Source organism: Syngnathus leptorhynchus, chromosome 21 (assembly GCF_054491065.1).
Source record: "Syngnathus leptorhynchus isolate UIUO chromosome 21, UIUO_Slep, whole genome shotgun sequence".
Lineage (NCBI taxonomy): Eukaryota > Metazoa > Chordata > Actinopteri > Syngnathiformes > Syngnathidae > Syngnathus > Syngnathus leptorhynchus.
The window spans coordinates 3,080,521-3,097,687 of record NC_141215.1 but is presented as its reverse complement, the minus strand read 5'-3'; the positions used below and the strand labels follow the sequence as shown (position 1 = coordinate 3,097,687).

The 17,167-nt window shown below is 46.3% G+C and overlaps 1 protein-coding gene across 4 annotated transcripts in view; it reads left to right on the top strand.

Annotated features, from left to right (window-relative positions):
• Positions 1 to 17,167, top strand: part of grm8a (glutamate receptor, metabotropic 8a) — an 83,242-nt gene that overhangs the window by 57,846 nt on the left and 8,229 nt on the right. For all 4 annotated transcript variants that reach the window (XR_015063051.1, XM_085901617.1, XM_085901616.1 and 1 more), the window contains exons 3-10: positions 484 to 619; positions 724 to 878; positions 1,680 to 1,817; positions 7,268 to 7,471; positions 12,407 to 12,546; positions 13,477 to 13,623; positions 14,504 to 14,925; positions 15,433 to 15,799. Coding sequence is in view for 3 of the 4 variants with exons in the window: in XM_085901617.1 (XP_085757743.1) it covers positions 484 to 619; positions 724 to 878; positions 1,680 to 1,817; positions 7,268 to 7,471; positions 12,407 to 12,546; positions 13,477 to 13,623; positions 14,504 to 14,925; positions 15,433 to 15,799 (1,709 nt within the window). In the remaining variant the exon portion in view is untranslated. The remainder of the gene's footprint in view (positions 1 to 483; positions 620 to 723; positions 879 to 1,679; positions 1,818 to 7,267; positions 7,472 to 12,406; positions 12,547 to 13,476; positions 13,624 to 14,503; positions 14,926 to 15,432; positions 15,800 to 17,167) is intronic.

Here is a 17,167-nt window from a genome sequence, read left to right as displayed (position 1 = left end):
TTTGGAGGAAGTATTGCTCTCGGTTTTCCGTCATTGGCGCCCGCACGCAAAATCGTCATTCGGAATGATCCCGGGAGGCTTTCAGTCGGAGGCTAATGAATATTTGCGCGCACGCGAGCCCGCTCGAGTTACGAGGCTTGTGATTAAGAGGAGCGGCGGCGCCACGACGACAGACTGTACGCGCGCGACGACAAATGGTCTCATTCGCTAGCGTAAACAAATAAGACGCGGGGAGACTTCCATATTGTGCTGCCGGTTGAGGATCTGGCAGGCTTAATGTGCCACAAAGACGTAATCCTACACAAACACACACCTTCACACCTTGAGCTCGACTAATGATACAATAAAGGAGAAGCTAATAAAACAGCTTAAATGGGAGGCGTCCGCTAATGTCTTATTGTTGTTCATGGCAGGCAATGGGAATAACAAAATGGCCGCCGCTAATGTTAGCTGTTGAAGCATTGCAACCTTTTTGGTTTCCAGGTGGTGTTTGTATCGCCCAATCCTTGAAGATCCCAAGGGAGCCAAAGCCGGGGGAGTTTGACAAGATCATTAGACGTCTGTTGGAGACCTCCAACGCCAGGGCCATCATTATGTTCGCTAATGAGGACGACATACGGTAAGACGCCGACTTCCAACAAGTGTCCCGCTGTCTCCGCACCCACTCAAATCTTTTTAGCAATTTGGTTGACGCCTCGAACCGTTTTGACATTTTCTCGGCAGGCGCGTTTTGGATGCAGCAAAGAGGAACAACCAAACGGGCCACTTTTTATGGGTGGGCTCCGACAGTTGGGGGTCCAAGATCGCCCCCGTGATTGGCCAGGAAAGAGTGGCGGAGGGAGCCATCACTATTCTTCCTAAGCGAGCATCTGTGGACGGTAAGTGTTGGAAAGTAGCAGGCTGAACATTTCTTAAGAGTTGTTAAAAAGTCATCTGCAGCTCCCAGAGATTTTTTCTATTAGAGCGCTGATGCTTGGAGGGACACAAAAGCAACAAGGTAGAAAATGAAAACAAGGAAGACAGATGAAGAAATCTGTTTATTGGTCTCTTAGAGGAGAAATCCAATCAAGGTGCCGTGGCCCAGAGCACTTTGAGCATTTAAAAGCGCTTTTTTTTTTTTTCTTCAGAGCCGTGGCCCAAACCCGGGTCACCTCTGGCTCTCTTCCGATCCCTCGGCCAGGTTCTGAGCTAGATAAGTCAAGCGGTGTCTTCAACTTGCCAACATTCCAAAGCATTGTAAATGCACAGCTTGGCTATTTTACTTCCTTACTGATCCCAGTAAGGCCCGACGGTCCTTCTGGGCCAAGTTCCCGAGAAGCTCCGGAGGTGCGTTACCTTGACAGCCGAGGAGATTAATGAAGGCAGCTCTTGTCAGCGGTTACCACAAGTCAAGCACGGCGCAGCATGTCTGACGTCAGTTTGGTACACTCCAGGGATTCACCCCCCCCCCCCTCGCCCGCTACACTTGGTTTCACTCACACGCCGATGGCGTCCCAGCGGAGTGAGCTGTCAATGGATTTTTGCTGTTTTTGCAAAAATGTCTGGCGCCACGCAATGGAGTCTGCTCACACCGTGCGGGACGTACTACAGAGCTCATCAAAAATCGACATTGTCACGCTAAAACCCTAAAAAGACGATAACCTCAATGACCCCCCCGTCGTCTTTGATGCCCTTCACAGCCTTCGACCGCTACTTCCGGAGCCGCTCGCTGTCCAATAACAGGAGGAACGTTTGGTTCGCCGAGTTTTGGGAGGAGAACTTCAACTGTAAGCTGGGCATGCACGGCAAACGACTGGGCATCCTCAAGAAGTGCACAGGTGAGAAAACAAAAATGTCAACAGCGACAGACGAGTCTTGGTATCGGCCGACCATTTAGCCATTATGCGTTCAGCTGTCGGCAGTTTCTGCTTTTAAAATACGCTTCCGGTCACTTCGTCGTGTTGGCTCGCACCTGCGTTCGTCCATATTTTCTGCTTGTCGTGTCAAAACGCTCGCAGCTTGTTATTTCAGACAAAACCAAGCAGCGGAACTGAGACGTTAACCCATGTGTGTTTACAAGCCGTAGGTGTGTGTGTGTGTCCACGTGTGTCATTCTACGAGTGTAGCTTCAAGTGACTTAAAGCCGAGTCAGCAGCGCCATTCAATATGTCTTTATGGTTCAGTGTAATATGAAGCGTAAATCCTTTTCAGTAGTTGTCTCGCCGTGTGTTTGTGTGTACGTGTCACAGCGGGTATCCCCCCTGCCTGACAGCCGCCATTAGTTCCCATAATTAGGTTTGCCAGGGCTGCGACTCCCATTGACCATCCATTACTCGCCGTGGCATTTGTGCAAGCGGGCGTGCGGCATGTCGAGGGCCCCGATGTCGGACAGCGGATTCCATTAATTCCAAGTGGCGGAGTTTGCGACCTCCGAATCATCGGCGCACGAACGCCGGTCGGCGAGCGCCTTCTGGTCAAGGTCAACGCGGCGACACACCTGATGGCGAGCATATGGAAATGAGCGGGATTATTATGGCCTGCGGGAGGAAGCAAATAGAAAATCAAGAGTGTCATTTTGGGGAAAGTGAAGAGGTGCTGTTAATTTCAATCAAAATGAAACGTGTGAAAACCCCGAAAAAGTAAGATTAAATTGAACACCTCGACCTACAAGCAAGTCCCAGATGAAGGTTACTGCATAGCATAAAAAGACTGGTGTAAGTCAGCTAGTTTAATGCTAATAACTATGCAAAATACCATAGGCTGGCTAACAGCACTAGCATTGAACTTAACTGAAGTGTTGCTGAACAGGCCGTGTGAGTTATTTATTGTTTTGTATTTTGACACAAAATAGTTAAGTCACAACACATTTGAATACGCTAAAACTATGGCAGACAGAGGGCGCTATAGTGAGTTGATTCCCAACCCACAACGGTGTTCGCTCGCTTGTTAGCGGGTTTACCTTGAGTGAGTGCTTTTAAAAGGCAATTTGTTGAGCTGCTTGCTGTGGCATTTACAATGTTGCATGTCTCCGTAATGTATAGAAGAAAATGTGTTTAAGTGTTGCCTGCTGGGTCAATGGGACCAATAACTCCTCACGTAGGTCATCTAGCAGCACTTAATGGAGGTAGGAAGGGAAGGGGTTGAGAATTATATAACATCAAACCTGCTTTTTTTTTTTTGATTGGATTGGTCCTATTATATCAACCCAATTCTTCCAACTTTTTGATGCGTCCAACTTCTTTTTTTTTTTTTTTTTTGGTAAGAAGCGCTGTGCTTTTGAAGATACAAAGCCCCCCGTTGCTACCAGTGCCTCTGCGGTGTGCGTGCGGCACACTCTGAAGTAGCTGCAAATCAAGCGTATGCTAACAAGGTGGATTGGGGGAGGGCCGTTGCAGGCTGTGAAAGCCTGAAAGTGAAGCACGGAGACAGATGGTCGTCTCGATACCCAACGGTGGCCACGCACGTGACGCCTTGCATTTGTCGTCACCCACCACTAAGCGCCGTTTAGACGCCGCCAAATTATCTTTTGTCCGCGTCCCGTCGAGGACGCAAACGGTATGCTCGGCTTCACGCGTGACTGATGGATGCCCCGCTCGGATGGGCCACGCGTGTGCGCACACCGTTTGCTTTATGCTTTGTAGCCCAACGCATCCCCGTTGAAACATCCATCGATCACCACGGTCGTAAACGCGCGGGCCCGCCGCGATGTCTTAAGAGTGCTCTCGGGAGACAAGGAAAGGATGTACACTGGCTTTATGGATTATACAGTGGATATAAAAAGTCTACACACCCTTCAGTGAATTATTTACAAAAGAAAATTGGGGATAATGAAGTTGCACAAGTGCGCACACCCTCATGTAACTGGGGATATAACGGAGTTTTTTCATGCTGAGTCAGCACACTTGTGCCACCATTCAAAGCGCATCTGATTCAACTTCAGATGTTCTAGGAGGCTATTTTTGTCCTCACTATGAGTCTGTAGAGAGCGTCCCCCGTAAAGGGATCTCATTGGGGAGTACTCTGTGTGCCCAGGAGAAGAGCACAAAATAATTAGCAAGGGATTCAACATAGGGGGGAAAAAAACGGCCTGGCTGAACTTCACTTCAAAAGTGATGAAAAGGAAGGAGGCCGAGAGCAATATCGAAGGCGCTGCAGGAATTGCTGGCTGTTAAGCACACGTGACAACAATCTCCCCATGTCGGGATGGAAAGGGGGAAAAAAAAAATGAAAGGCAAAACTTGAGCAGGGGTGTGTAGACTTTTAATACCCACGATAGATACACCTGTCGAGAGTGTTGCTTTGCTTTTATTGTGGCGCTTCTTGGGCCCCGCAGTCGAGACACAATGAATGGCTTTAATCCCGCTAAAACGCTCAACGTTGACTCGAAGTGAACTTTCTGCCTAAGTGATCATTAGAATGTATTTATTGTAATTTCCCCTTCTTCTCCACGTGTCCCCAGGCTACGTTTGTGTCACTGCGCCACTGTTTCTTTCCCTTTCTTTTCCGTCGTGCGGCAAGCTGCTATTCAGCTAAAGCGATTTCACTCGAATATGTTTTCACTCTCGTTTTTGTTTACGCGCCTCGTCCTCCTCGTCTGCCTCCACCTTTCTCGTCGCGATATCCGCCGCCGAGTCGGTGTTGCGCCACTCCCTATTCTTTTTATTTATTTATTTATTTATTTTTGCTCTCATGTTTGGCATCAAACAGGCGATCCCTCAGCGTGACGTTCCTGTTAGCTAGTCGCGGCGCAGCTAGCGAGATCTAACGGGGAATCAAGTGAAACGGAAGGCACGCTGAGAAAGGCAACACAGTCGAGCTCGGCACGGTGATGCAGCATGATAGGAATAATGACTCATGAATATTTTATTGAAGCTCTTTGTATCCGCCGTAATATATACCCATAATAACAAAGTCATGTAATATATATTAAATGCTTATGTCAGCAGCGTGGCATTAGTCAGAGAAAGTGCTGCAGTGGATTGTCTTTTTCACGGACACCTCCTGTTTATTTGAGAATTTGGGGTTATTCTCGGAGGAATGAAAAAAATGGTCAAAGTTTCTGTCTCGGATTGTGCGCAGGCACAAGTCTCGCCACCCTAACTGCGGAAAAGTTAATCAATGTAAATGTATTCATGACCATTCCGAATGATTGTGTGCTTTATTCGGAAGATTGCTCACTTTAGCTCCGTCTGTATTTATTCCTAATGGGTCCGATAAACAAAAGACTGGCATATATATTTTCTGTTGGGGGGGAGGGTTCTTTAATGGTCCAAAATGGAGAAGGTGCGGATTGAATTTGCGCTGCTAATTGATGTTTAATTAAGGAGCTGGTTGAAATCATTAGTCGGGCCGTCAAGCGCGAAGCCATCAATCACGCGCAGCAAACGTAAATACCGCTTTGCACGCTGGGCCGTGAAGGCATCCATCAAGGCGCCGCCGCGACTCAAGCTTTTTGAGCGAGCTTACCTAACTAAACCTTATTTAACGACGACACAACAGTATTAAAAAGAAAATTACATTGATTTTTCAAGGTAGTGTTCAGAATATCAAAGGTTTGACTTGTTTCAATGGAAATTTTTCGTTCGGCGTTCTTTGCAGAGGATAAAGAAGACATGCCCGTAATATATTGTTTACATGTGTTGCTCCATCGTTTGTGTTCAAATATCCTTTGCTTAAATGCTCTTCGCTAACCCGTTTTTTCGTTCTTTGTTAGTATGAAGCTACCCAACACTTTTCAGATTCAAACGAGGTGTGTAGCCATATACTCTACTGGATAACGAGCATGTCTTAAAATAAGACAAATATTTAATCACCAAAAAAAAAGAGAAATGGATGAGATGATTTCTTTGTCCCCTCATGCTGACTCCAGCTCTCCAGTGCTTATTGTGCATCTTCATTGAGAGTGAAAAGAAACTTGTGGAATAATTGAACAAAGAAGATAAATATTATGTAAGCTGCCATCATCTTTGATCTCGGCCCTGCCGTTCCCGACAAAAAAATGTGCGAATAGTCCGTATAATGTTTTATTCTACAAATCGGCAAAGTCCGGCCTTGGCCTGGCTCTCTATCTGGAGAAAGCACCTTGAAATAGATATTGTTTGAATATGACACAAGAGTTCATCTGCGGAGGTCACGATGCGATGAAGTCGATAGTAGCTGGACTCTCATAAATATCCACTTGGATTTGATTTTAATCTGGCACTCAAGGTCAAAATTTGCACGAGGCACTTTGTACAGTTGCGGAGTTCATTTTTGGACAGATGTGGTGTGAAGTTTAATTTTACTGTCCACCGTGGGTCGAGCGCTGCGCTAAAACACGCACACCTGATGCAATCCGTTTTAGCATCGAATGTAAAAATACTCATTAGCATATATTCTTTATCCTCGTTGAAGAATGACTAATATTGCGTACGAATAGTTAAAAGCTAAGCTAACCTTGCAACCGCTACTTCGGAAAGCATCTATTTTCTATCATTTTTCTATTTTTGATTTTTGACCACTTACTGTATTCTGTGATGATTTTGGAAAAGCAAACCTTCTCCTAGCAGGCGAGGGAGCAAGCGTTGCTCAGGAGATGGAGAGCCGGGCTATCCCGATAATGACGGCCTTGTGTTTTGAGCAGCTAAGTCACCGTATGAATACCTTGTTTGGCGTTATTTATAACCCGTTGGGGTAATTAGCTTTGCCATTTGCGCCACGTCACCCGGCAGCTAGCTCGAGGGGCCTTTTGTTGATTTGTCGATCGGTGTTCTGGAATATTTTCTTTTCAGACCCAATTACATTTCTGCCATCTGCTTCCCGTGACACAAAAAAGGACCACGGCTGCGAGGCGAGGAGTTTTGTGTTGAAAAGTTCAAATGGGCCGCATTTTAGCAACTGTACTGAATGTATGTTTTTAATTGCTTCTTGTTGTGCTTAATTATTAACTGCAGAGTGACGCAATTGAAGACGCGTTCCTCCATACGGCTGAAGACACCATGTAAATATTTTAGCACCTTATATGGTGTACATTATGCACGGCGGTCCGATAACAACGTGACACAAATGGTCGGGTTCAAAACGCGGCCACCCGTTTATCGTGTCCTGAACTCGTCGTCATACACGAAAACGCCATTATGAAGGCATCTCCACGTGCAACTTTGCAACCGGGGGCGTGAATGGACCACAGGGAGTGCTTTTTCCCATCCGAGGACTTGCCATATTCATAATTCAACACAGTTTATTTGCCCCTTTTGTTTTGTCGTACGTTCCGCCATGTTTATGCCGAATGGCAAAATGTTTCCGACAGGTTTGGAGAAAGTGGGCCGCGACTCCAGTTACGAGCAAGAGGGCAAGGTGCAGTTTGTGATGGATGCCGTTTACGCCATGGCCCACGCGCTACACCACATGCACCGCAAGCTATGCTACGGCTACCCGGGTTTGTGTCCGCGCATGGCTAGCAGCATCGACGGGAAGGAGCTGCTTGGCCATATCCGCGCCGTCAACTTCAACGGTGAGTTGTCTACTTTGAGAAATATATGTGTGTGCATGTAATTGACACAAAATAGCGTTCTGTCAGCCATGCAGAAAGTCATCACAGTACCCAAATTGAGTTCGATGCTAATGTTTTGGTTGTGCCGGTTCCATGACGGCCATCTTTTAGCGAAACAATTAAAGGCTGAATTCTAATCCAACATTTATATCGGCCGGTGTGGCACGTGCATCTATTACGAAATAATTAGAATCCATTCATCGCGGTACACTATTATAAAACATTTCTCCGGCCCTCTTCCTCGCCGCCAAGTTGATTGAAATAAATGAAAGCGGCGTAATGCAATTAGAAATATAACAGGATTGCCGGCAGTTCATTTGTTTGACTGCAGCCTCTTCATAATTGCGCCAAGAGTGTCATTTCAGACGGCCGACACAATCTGGTGTATTATAGTTAGCAGAATGTGGGGATATAATTAATAGAAATATAGAATGATCTGTCCAAGGTCTATGCATGTAATGAGGAGTAAATGAGTTGTCACAAGTGCACTCATCCCAAGTTGTCACGTGAAAAGTTTTTGAAAAATAAACTGAGCACATTTGGCCCAACGCAGGTGCCGAATGAAATCTTTCATTTCCCCCGTTGTGATTTGCCCCTCCCCCTCCAGACAATTTTAATTGGGCTCCCTCATTTCCTCCTAAATAATATCAGACGCCTTATAGTATTATTTTTAGGAATGTTTTCCTTCGGCTTGCTATTCCCACCCCGATGTCGCTGGCGTTGCCAACTTTTCATTTCCTGGGGGTCCCCGAAGCATTGTGCGGCGTAGATGGCCTCCGTTTAGTTAACAAGACACGCAGGGAGGAATTCATATGATGAGAAGTCTCCCCCCCCAAAAAATAAATAATAATAAAGCGTTTCCTGGAAACAAAAGAGTGGATTTGGATTCTGCCGCTGTCTGCCGACAGGGACTCGATGGGCGTTTTTCAGTTATTGGCGGCTTAGCGAGCGCCAGATCCTCCCTTAACTCCTTTGAGTGACTCGGGTTAGTACAACACACCGTCCCCGGCAGCGTGTTGAGGCAGTAGACGGAAAATCAATGGAGTATCGTAGCCGCCGTCTGGTGAGTCAGCCGCGGTGTCACGCTGCTACAATCACAGAGGCCGCCATGTTTTGATGGCGCCGTAAGATGTATAATTCACACTAATGTCGTCAAAGTGTAAATAAGTCATTGCGCACTTCCCGACGCCGTTTCCTGCGGCTTAAAAGTCAAAGGATGCCTGTCGAGATGAATTTTCACACAGACGCTTGAAAGATATCTGTCGACGGCGAAACATCATTTATTTTGTACGACAATTCATCGGATTCCAGCGAAGTAGAATGCAATTTTCAAATTGTTTGCTTTTTTTTTTTTAAATGAGTTTATTTTGAAGTGTATTTGTTGGTGTCGCGTCTAAATAAGTTCACAGGGGGGAAAAATTGCCGAGTCAGCAGAAAAAAAAAATAATCGCATTTTAAATCGCAATCATGAAGAAATCTGTCCCCCGACGTGGCGGCTTCAGTTAACCGCAGTGCTCAAAGACTTCGGATACTCTCCTGCCTGTCATAACACGGCACACGTTACCATGGCGACGGCTCACCCGTGCCATCGTCTGGTGGCGACGTTGCCAGTGTTAGTTAGCCTCCGTAAAAGTGTAACAACAAAGAGAATACAGGAGTGAAGCCAAATGAAACAGAAGCGCATAATGTGATTCTCCTTGAAACGGCCGGCCTGATAATTGAAAAGGCCGGCCTGATAATTCAATCGGCCGGCGGGACATCGAAAATCAACTTCTGCGCGGATATGAAAGAATTCCATATCGGCCAAATTGTGCTTTGGAGACGAAACTTGCTTCCTCATAATGACCTGAGGGAGGTCGTGCGGTAATCCGTAATAGTGGAATTTACTTGCTAGGAGGATGATGAACCTGACCGGAACTTAATGCTCTCGAAGAGGAAGAACAAGCCAAAGTGACCGTAGCGACCTGACCTCACGAAGAAATAAAGCCGATGGACATAATGAGGTGACGGACAGCTTGTTCGACAAATGCCGTCCGTAACAACTTGATGGGGAAAGATCACGGAAAATGTTCGACCCATTTAGCGCCATTGGCATAGAGATGACTTGATGTGACATATGACTTGAGGACTTTATGAGCACTTTGCCGGGGCACCTTGACTTTTGAGAAGCAAAGTTTAAGAAATAATGAGAGAGAGACGTATGAGATTTCATCAAGTATCGTAGTTGATATCGACAGTCTCCACGAGAACTCGATACCGTCAAATAAATCTGTGCCTGATATTGAAATTGCTCAATGAATTTAATAAATAAATAAACAGACACATAAATCAATAAAAAAAAACAGGAATAAATAAAAATAAAAAAATTTTAAAAAGCAATCCGAGTGCGAATATTGCCTTCTCGGGTGTCTCTCTTCTTATGGAACTTGCATTCAGTTAGCATATCCTTGCCTGGAGCTCTGCGTAAATACAATTTTTCATGGCTTGTCAAGTTATTTTTTGTCCAAAACTGTCTGAAATGTCGCTACACAGTACGCAAATCTTTGTTTCTGTCATTCAGAGGATCGAAAATGGCAATTTCACCAACCGTTCGGTTGAAAGCACGTTTGTCTGAATTTTTTAGACCATTTTTCGAAATATTAGAAACTAGTTTGGCATCATTCGATTGTGCACCTGATTCAGTAGCCACTGAGTGGCTGTCATTTTTTATTAATAACTCCTCAGACTGACATTTAATCCACTTCTTATTGCCTGCTGCTCCTGTACAAGCAGCAGGTAATAACTAAGTAGGGATTATTGACATCATGTTTGCACACTCCGCCTCACCTATCACTGAAGCGGTGACTACATCACCGGGCCACATTTTCAAGGTTTTCACTTTTTTTTTTTTCTCGCCGCTTCCAGAGGTGAAGCCAAATAGCGTTTGGAAGGCCTTGAGAAATTGCCGATACGGAGTTGTTGCCAGTTTGCGCCTTGAGAGCGATTGGAGGCAGGCCAGCAAAAAACTTGCTCAGCATCTGGCCGGGTTGTCGTCCCGACGCCAAATCGATCCCACTACAGTAAAAACTTTTGAGAGGAGCTTAATTCTCCTCTCATGTTCTTTTGGGCTAGATTAGCAGCCAAGACAAATAATGACGGTCAAAAGCTCACAAAGATAAGACTGACAATTAGAAAAAACACGTTGGTTACAATTCCTTACCGGGTGGCAGGAATTAGAAGTTGTTTTAAGTGAGGATAAAGAATATATGGCCCGGAGTATTTTTCAATTAGCTGTGCATTTGTTGCTGCTGTTTGATTTTTAAAAAATCAAAGCTTTTGCCACGGTGTTGACGCTAGCATCGTTAGCTCGCCTATGGTGTTTCTGATGATGCGTTAGCATGAAGCTACATGTGTTGCTGCACCATTTGTATACGGCATCTTGCATTGTTTATTATTATTATTATTATTATTAGGCTCAGCGGACAAAGATATTCTATTTTGTGTGTACATTGTTGAACACGGGATGGTACAAACTGTTTTCTTGTTGTCCTATAATGAACTCTGGTTGTCCTCCAAACTGGCCTTTATTTAAGCCCACACAAGCTTTATAATACCACTGAGGCTGAAGGCTTGAAAAGGGGTTTGAGAATGTTGGCTGTGGGGAGAAACAGAGCAAAGCAAGCGAGACAATGGCCATGTTTTTTTTCCCATTCTGTCTTTTGCAGAAGGGGAACGGCGCGATGAAGCAAGACAAAAAACTTGGGGGAATAGAAAGGCGAGAATATGAAAAGGCAGAAGCAGATGCTGTGCCAGGAAGTAGTGGCTTTGAAACCGCCAAACAGACTTGCAAAAAAAAAAAAAAAAAAGTCCATTTGTAAATGGCAAAATTCCGAAAAGCTGCAGTTGTCCAGATGTTTGGCTTTCCACCTCAGCTGGAGACAAAATAGCGAAAAGTCGTCTTTTCCGTCCTGTTGAATAAAAGCAAATGACAGCCGGAGAGCAAAATCGAAACGAGAAGCGATGCGAGCTTGTCAACAAGCATGCTTTCCCGACATAATGGCCGCCGGCCGGCCGCCGTGTCAATTTACACAAATTGCAGCAGCTTTTAAAAGCACACCGTTATTTACCTTGCCAGAAATGAATGCTCAAGATTGAATTATTGTCTTCGGCTCAAGGTAAACACGGCGGAAATAAATCTTGCTTATAAAAACAAAAACCAAAAAAAGATGTCAAATATCAGGCAAGAAAAGAATTTCTTTTTTTTTTTTTTTTAAATATACTTTGCAAGGTTGCTGTAGTGAATCATTTATCATCTGACACTTTTTTTTCAAACGGCCAGCGCAGAACCAAAGAGCCTCCAAAGCGAGCATGACCAAGCTTCAACTTCTTTCAACGCCTCTCCAATTGTTTTCCCATTTAAGTATCCTCAGCCGCATCCCACCATATCAATGACTTATAGTCGCCGGCTTTTATTTCCATAATGCGGCGCTTCCTCCGCATGTACGCCGTAATTGGATTTCCTCCGTGTCCGCCATCCGATTGGCCCGCGCCTCCATAAAAAGAAAAAGGGGCAGCCCAAACGGAACAAAAAGAGAAATAAAGGTTATTGGCGCCGAGCTAAGCAAAGCCATAAATGGACTCATGCGTGGATTTATTCACACATGAGCACGTATGCCGTTTCCGTCGTAAGCCGAGCGAAGCCAGAAGTTGGCGGAACACGGAATATATCGCTTACCTGCATATGGAAGAAGCACTTTAGTGAAAATCGCATAAAAAATATTATCTAGAGGCTCTCGGCGTCCCTCAAATGTGCCTGCTAGCCATTAAAACAGTTTAAAAGTTTTGGAGTGCGGCCTACTCAAGTAACTGAGGCGGGCTAATTATGACCGTATATTAAACCCCGCCCCCTCCCTTCAGGAAGTGCCGGCACGCCTGTGGTTTTCAACGAGAACGGAGACGCGCCGGGGAGATACGACATCTTCCAGTACCAGATCACCAACAGGTCCACGGCCGAGTACAGAGTCATCGGCTCCTGGACCAATAAACTGCACCTCAAGGTGAGAGTTTTGCACGAACTTTTGCAAGCGTAAAACTCACAAAAATCCACACAGGAATTCATTAAAAAGAAAAAAAAAAGACAGATGAGAAGACTAATGGGCAATAAATACTTTCTGCATGATGGGTGCCTAGCTGAGTGTGATAGAACATATGGTTTGTTATTGTGTATAAATCTGGCAGGTGTTATATCAAGTCATTAACATAATAGCTCGGTGGATATAAAAAGTCTGCACACCCCTGTTGGAACACCAGGTTTTTGTGGTATTCAAAAAATGAAACAAAGATAAGTCATTGAATTGTTATTATTTCCAGAAGGGAATTAAAAACAACAAAAAACACTGGCAGTGCTAGAGGGGGGGCTGCGGGGGCACGCCCTCCCCCCCCTAGAAATACACTCGGTGTTTCATTTTTATATCCAATGATTTAGCAACTGCCGTAATCATTTAGCTGGGTATAAACAACACATGCGATAATACAATGTGTACATTTTAAAGCAAAACAAACCCAAAACTAAAGACAGTAAAAATCCTTTTAGTTACTCTTATCTGCCCCCAAAAATTGGCAAGTCAATGAATCAGATAAGGCGAATGTAGTCTGTCAAAAGCGATCATGCGGCACGAGATGTTTCCAAAAAGTTTCCAAAGCACTCTCATTTGCACTCCTGCACACGCGCCGACACATGAGGACGTGAAGTAATTATTTTCCTTGACAGTTATATTTGCATCCCCAGAGCAAACTGCCAAGCGGCGGATGAGAAACACTCTTGAATTTTCATTTTAGCGCTGCCACTTGTAAATTCTGTTCAAAGATGTCATTTGGACGCCGATTTATTTATTTTTCTCCATTCTCTCCCGTGATGTGTTTTTTTTTTAAATTGGTTGATAGCATTTCTGACGGCTCTTCTATTGCCCCCCCCCCCCCCTTTGCAGGTTGAAGCCATGCGCTGGAAAAGGGGTGACCCATCGCTGCCGGCTTCAGTTTGTAGCCTCCCGTGCCGGGCCGGGGAGAGGAAGAAAGTGGTGAAGGGGGTACCCTGTTGCTGGCACTGCGAACGATGCGAGGGGTACCACTACCAGGTACGGGGATGACCAAATAACCACTCAACAAACAAGCCATAAGCGAGCGTGACTCCAGCGTTGATGTGTCAGGGTATACAGTCAAAGGAAAATTCCAAGCATAACAGCAACTTGACGATTGTCAGCGGGGGGGGGGAGATCGATACTCATTTTGCTGACACGAGCAGCAGCAAGTAAATCAATAATGCGCTGACACGTTTACTGTAGATTTGGGACTTGAGTGGAATTAGGTATGGCGCCATGACAAAACACAAGCGCGCCACAATAAAGCAGGCGGAGAAAAATAATGTGCCACATGCGCCGCCCGATAGAAGTCACTTGACGGGTGCAGATAACGACCTTCGGTCCGTTGTTGCACTGCATACATGGCAGACCCCAAAAGAAATTGTTGGCATTACATATTGCTTGATAATTAGACTGTCAAGAAAAGTTCTGGCTAACCTGAAGGAAAAAAAAGACACGTACAACAAGGTGTATTTATTTCTATTGTCGTTAGCTAATTTAGCATTTTTTTTTGTATGGTTCCATCATTAGCTAAGGTGTTGTTTTAAGAAAAGTCACGCTAACGCTAGCTAGCTATCTTGGGCGTTGAGCACACTAATGACTAATAGCACTAATTCTCACAAAAATTCCCTCTAATCTGAAAGAACACGTACAAACATGCAAGGTGTGTTTATTTGTATTGTTGTTAGCTAATTTAGCAGATTTTGTTCCCAGTGTTAGCTAAACAATAGCTTTAAAGTCACCCCAACGCTAGCTAGCTCTTAGGTGCGCCACACACGGAGCGATGAGATTGAAACTATATTTCATGAGGCAGAGTCTTGGTTTCATACTTTGAATCCTAGATCGTTGTTTCACGTACGTATCTGTATTTCCGCAGGCTTCCGAGTTCATGTGCGAGCTTTGTCCGTACGAAATGCGACCCGACGCCAACCGCACGGGCTGCGTCCCCATCCCCATCATCAAGCTGGAGTGGCACTCGGCGTGGGCCGTGGTCCCCGTCTTCCTCTCCATGCTGGGCATCATCGCCACGTCGTTCGTCATCGTCACCTTCGTGCGCTACAACGACACGCCCATCGTGCGGGCCTCGGGCCGCGAGATGAGCTACGTGCTGCTCACGGGTATCTTCCTGTGCTACGCCATCACTTTCCTGATGATAGCCGCGCCGGACGTTGGCGTGTGCTCCTTGCGGAGGATCTTCCTGGGCTTGGGCATGTGCTTCAGCTACGCGGCGCTGCTCACCAAGACCAACAGGATCCACCGCATCTTCGAGCAGGGGAAGAAGTCGGTCACGGCACCCAGGTGAAGATCGCCGCTCGCTCTTCACCTCATTCTATCCCGTTATTATTCATCATTATGTTTTTAGTCATACATTATGTATCGGGCGTGAACTCGGGATCACCGTTTGCGCTCGGTGGGAGACTCTCCCGGCAGGCGGCGTCAACGCAGCGGCCGAAATGTTAATGTCGGCTTTAATGGACGTCAGGTTCAAGTGTCTAGCAGCAGGAGAGCAGCAGTTTCCTCGCTAGGGTTAAAATTGACCTGACTGTTGCACAACCGTGCCAGTCGGCTTGGTTCCAGATTAACACAACATGAGCCTGAAAAATTCTAGGGATGGTGTCACCAAAGACAAATCGATTTCATTCTGCCTCCTGTTTATTCTGGGTGTAATTTCACCGTCATCCACTAGAGGGCGGCACCTAGTTTCTTATTGCCTATTCTTTGCTGAAGACGTCCTCATTCCTGCTTTTTACACCAACATCTTTATTTCCCGTGCCTCCACCCTCATCCTCCTCTCTCCCGTCCCAGGTTCATCTCCCCGGCCTCGCAGCTGGTCATCACCTTCTCCCTCATCTCGGTCCAGCTCCTGGGTGTGTTCTTATGGTTCGCCGTGGACCCGCCGCACACCGTGGTGGACTACGGCGAGCAGCGGACCCAGGACCCCAGGTCGGCGCGCGGGGTCCTCAAGTGCGACATCTCGGACTTGTCGCTCATCTGCTCCTTGGGCTACTCCATCCTGCTGATGGTCACCTGCACGGTGTACGCCATCAAGACACGCGGCGTGCCCGAGACCTTCAACGAAGCCAAGCCCATCGGCTTCACCATGTACACCACCTGTATCATCTGGCTTGCCTTCATCCCCATCTTCTTTGGAACGTCGCAGTCTGCAGAGAGGGTAAGCACTTACTTTTGTGTCTATCTTAGCAACAAGTCAGCGACAGGTTAGTGGTCACGATGCGTTTATTGGCTTCCCGTGGGCACGGCTAAAGTCTCCTCTGCGTATTTTACAACGTTATTACATTTCATTTTACAGTTATGGATTTTCGGCCGTCACCGGTGCGGAACGAATGCCTTCTCTCTCCCTCGCCCAAAACCGGTTTCGGAAATCAAATACGCCGCTTTAGGCGCCGATGTCGCGGCCCTCGTCGCTCCGCTAATATGTTAAGTCTGACCGGCTGAGCTCACGTGTGGTTTTTGCATTTGCGCGTGAATCAAGGCATCTAAAAATTGTGTGTTTTCAAATAGAAGTTAAAATAAGCCGAAGGGTTCTTTGGGTCGGAGCCGCGCACTCGAAAATGTCACCAGTCCGCCCCATTTTGTCATCTTCCTCTTCAAAAGTAGCTAGCTCCCGTCAAGTCCGCTGAAGCTTGGCGACTCGCCTCCCACTCCTACCGAGGAAGAGCCGGCGGGTAAAATGTTTCCCTACTTCGGAGTGTCACTCAAGCCTTTATTACATAGATATATATTTTTTTATTATTCATCCCTTTTTTTTTTTTTTTTGCCTGTACCCCGGCCCCATTTTTCTTCGGAAGCTGGCGCCGCCGGTGCTGACAGAGAAACAATGTCTTAAGCGCTCATACGGGACAGCGAGCGCTCTGTAACCGTGGCGACTTTGATCGCAAATAGACGTGCGCATCTCTCACGTTGTCGCTAACTTTAGCTAAGTGAGCTTTGATACTCGATAAATCCGCCGGGACACGCCCCCTCATGAATATTCATAGCCTGCTGATCCGGTCTTTGACCTAATGAGGCCACGACCTCGCGTAGATTTTGCCACCTGGGTATCATTTGGGCAAGACGCGAGCGTATACCTCTCGGCGTATTCTCGCATCGGCTCTCTTGACGTTTACCCACCTAATTAGACTCCGCGACTTTATGTGTGTTTTTTTGTGCGCCGGCGTGCTGTGTGTAATTGGGGTATCCACCAAGTGGACGCTTTTATGTGTCCCTTCTAATTGGAACGCGGTGTCCAATGTGAGGCGTTTGGCTGCTTGAGAGGGGGAAGGTAATGATGTGATTCGCTGATGGGAGGGGGGGGGGGGGGGCTTTTAATGAGTGTAGTTCCGCTCAGGTGGGCTCACATTATGATCAACGTCGAAATGGCACTCTCGTCATCGCCTAGCGTTTCCCGCCCGAGCTTGTCGTAACGCCAATGACAGAACTAATGTGCGCTCGATTACTCATATTTACGGCGGAATTAGACGCCCGCGGAGCAATTTGACACGTCATGCCGAGCTCGCCGGAAAACAAACGATGCCACTGT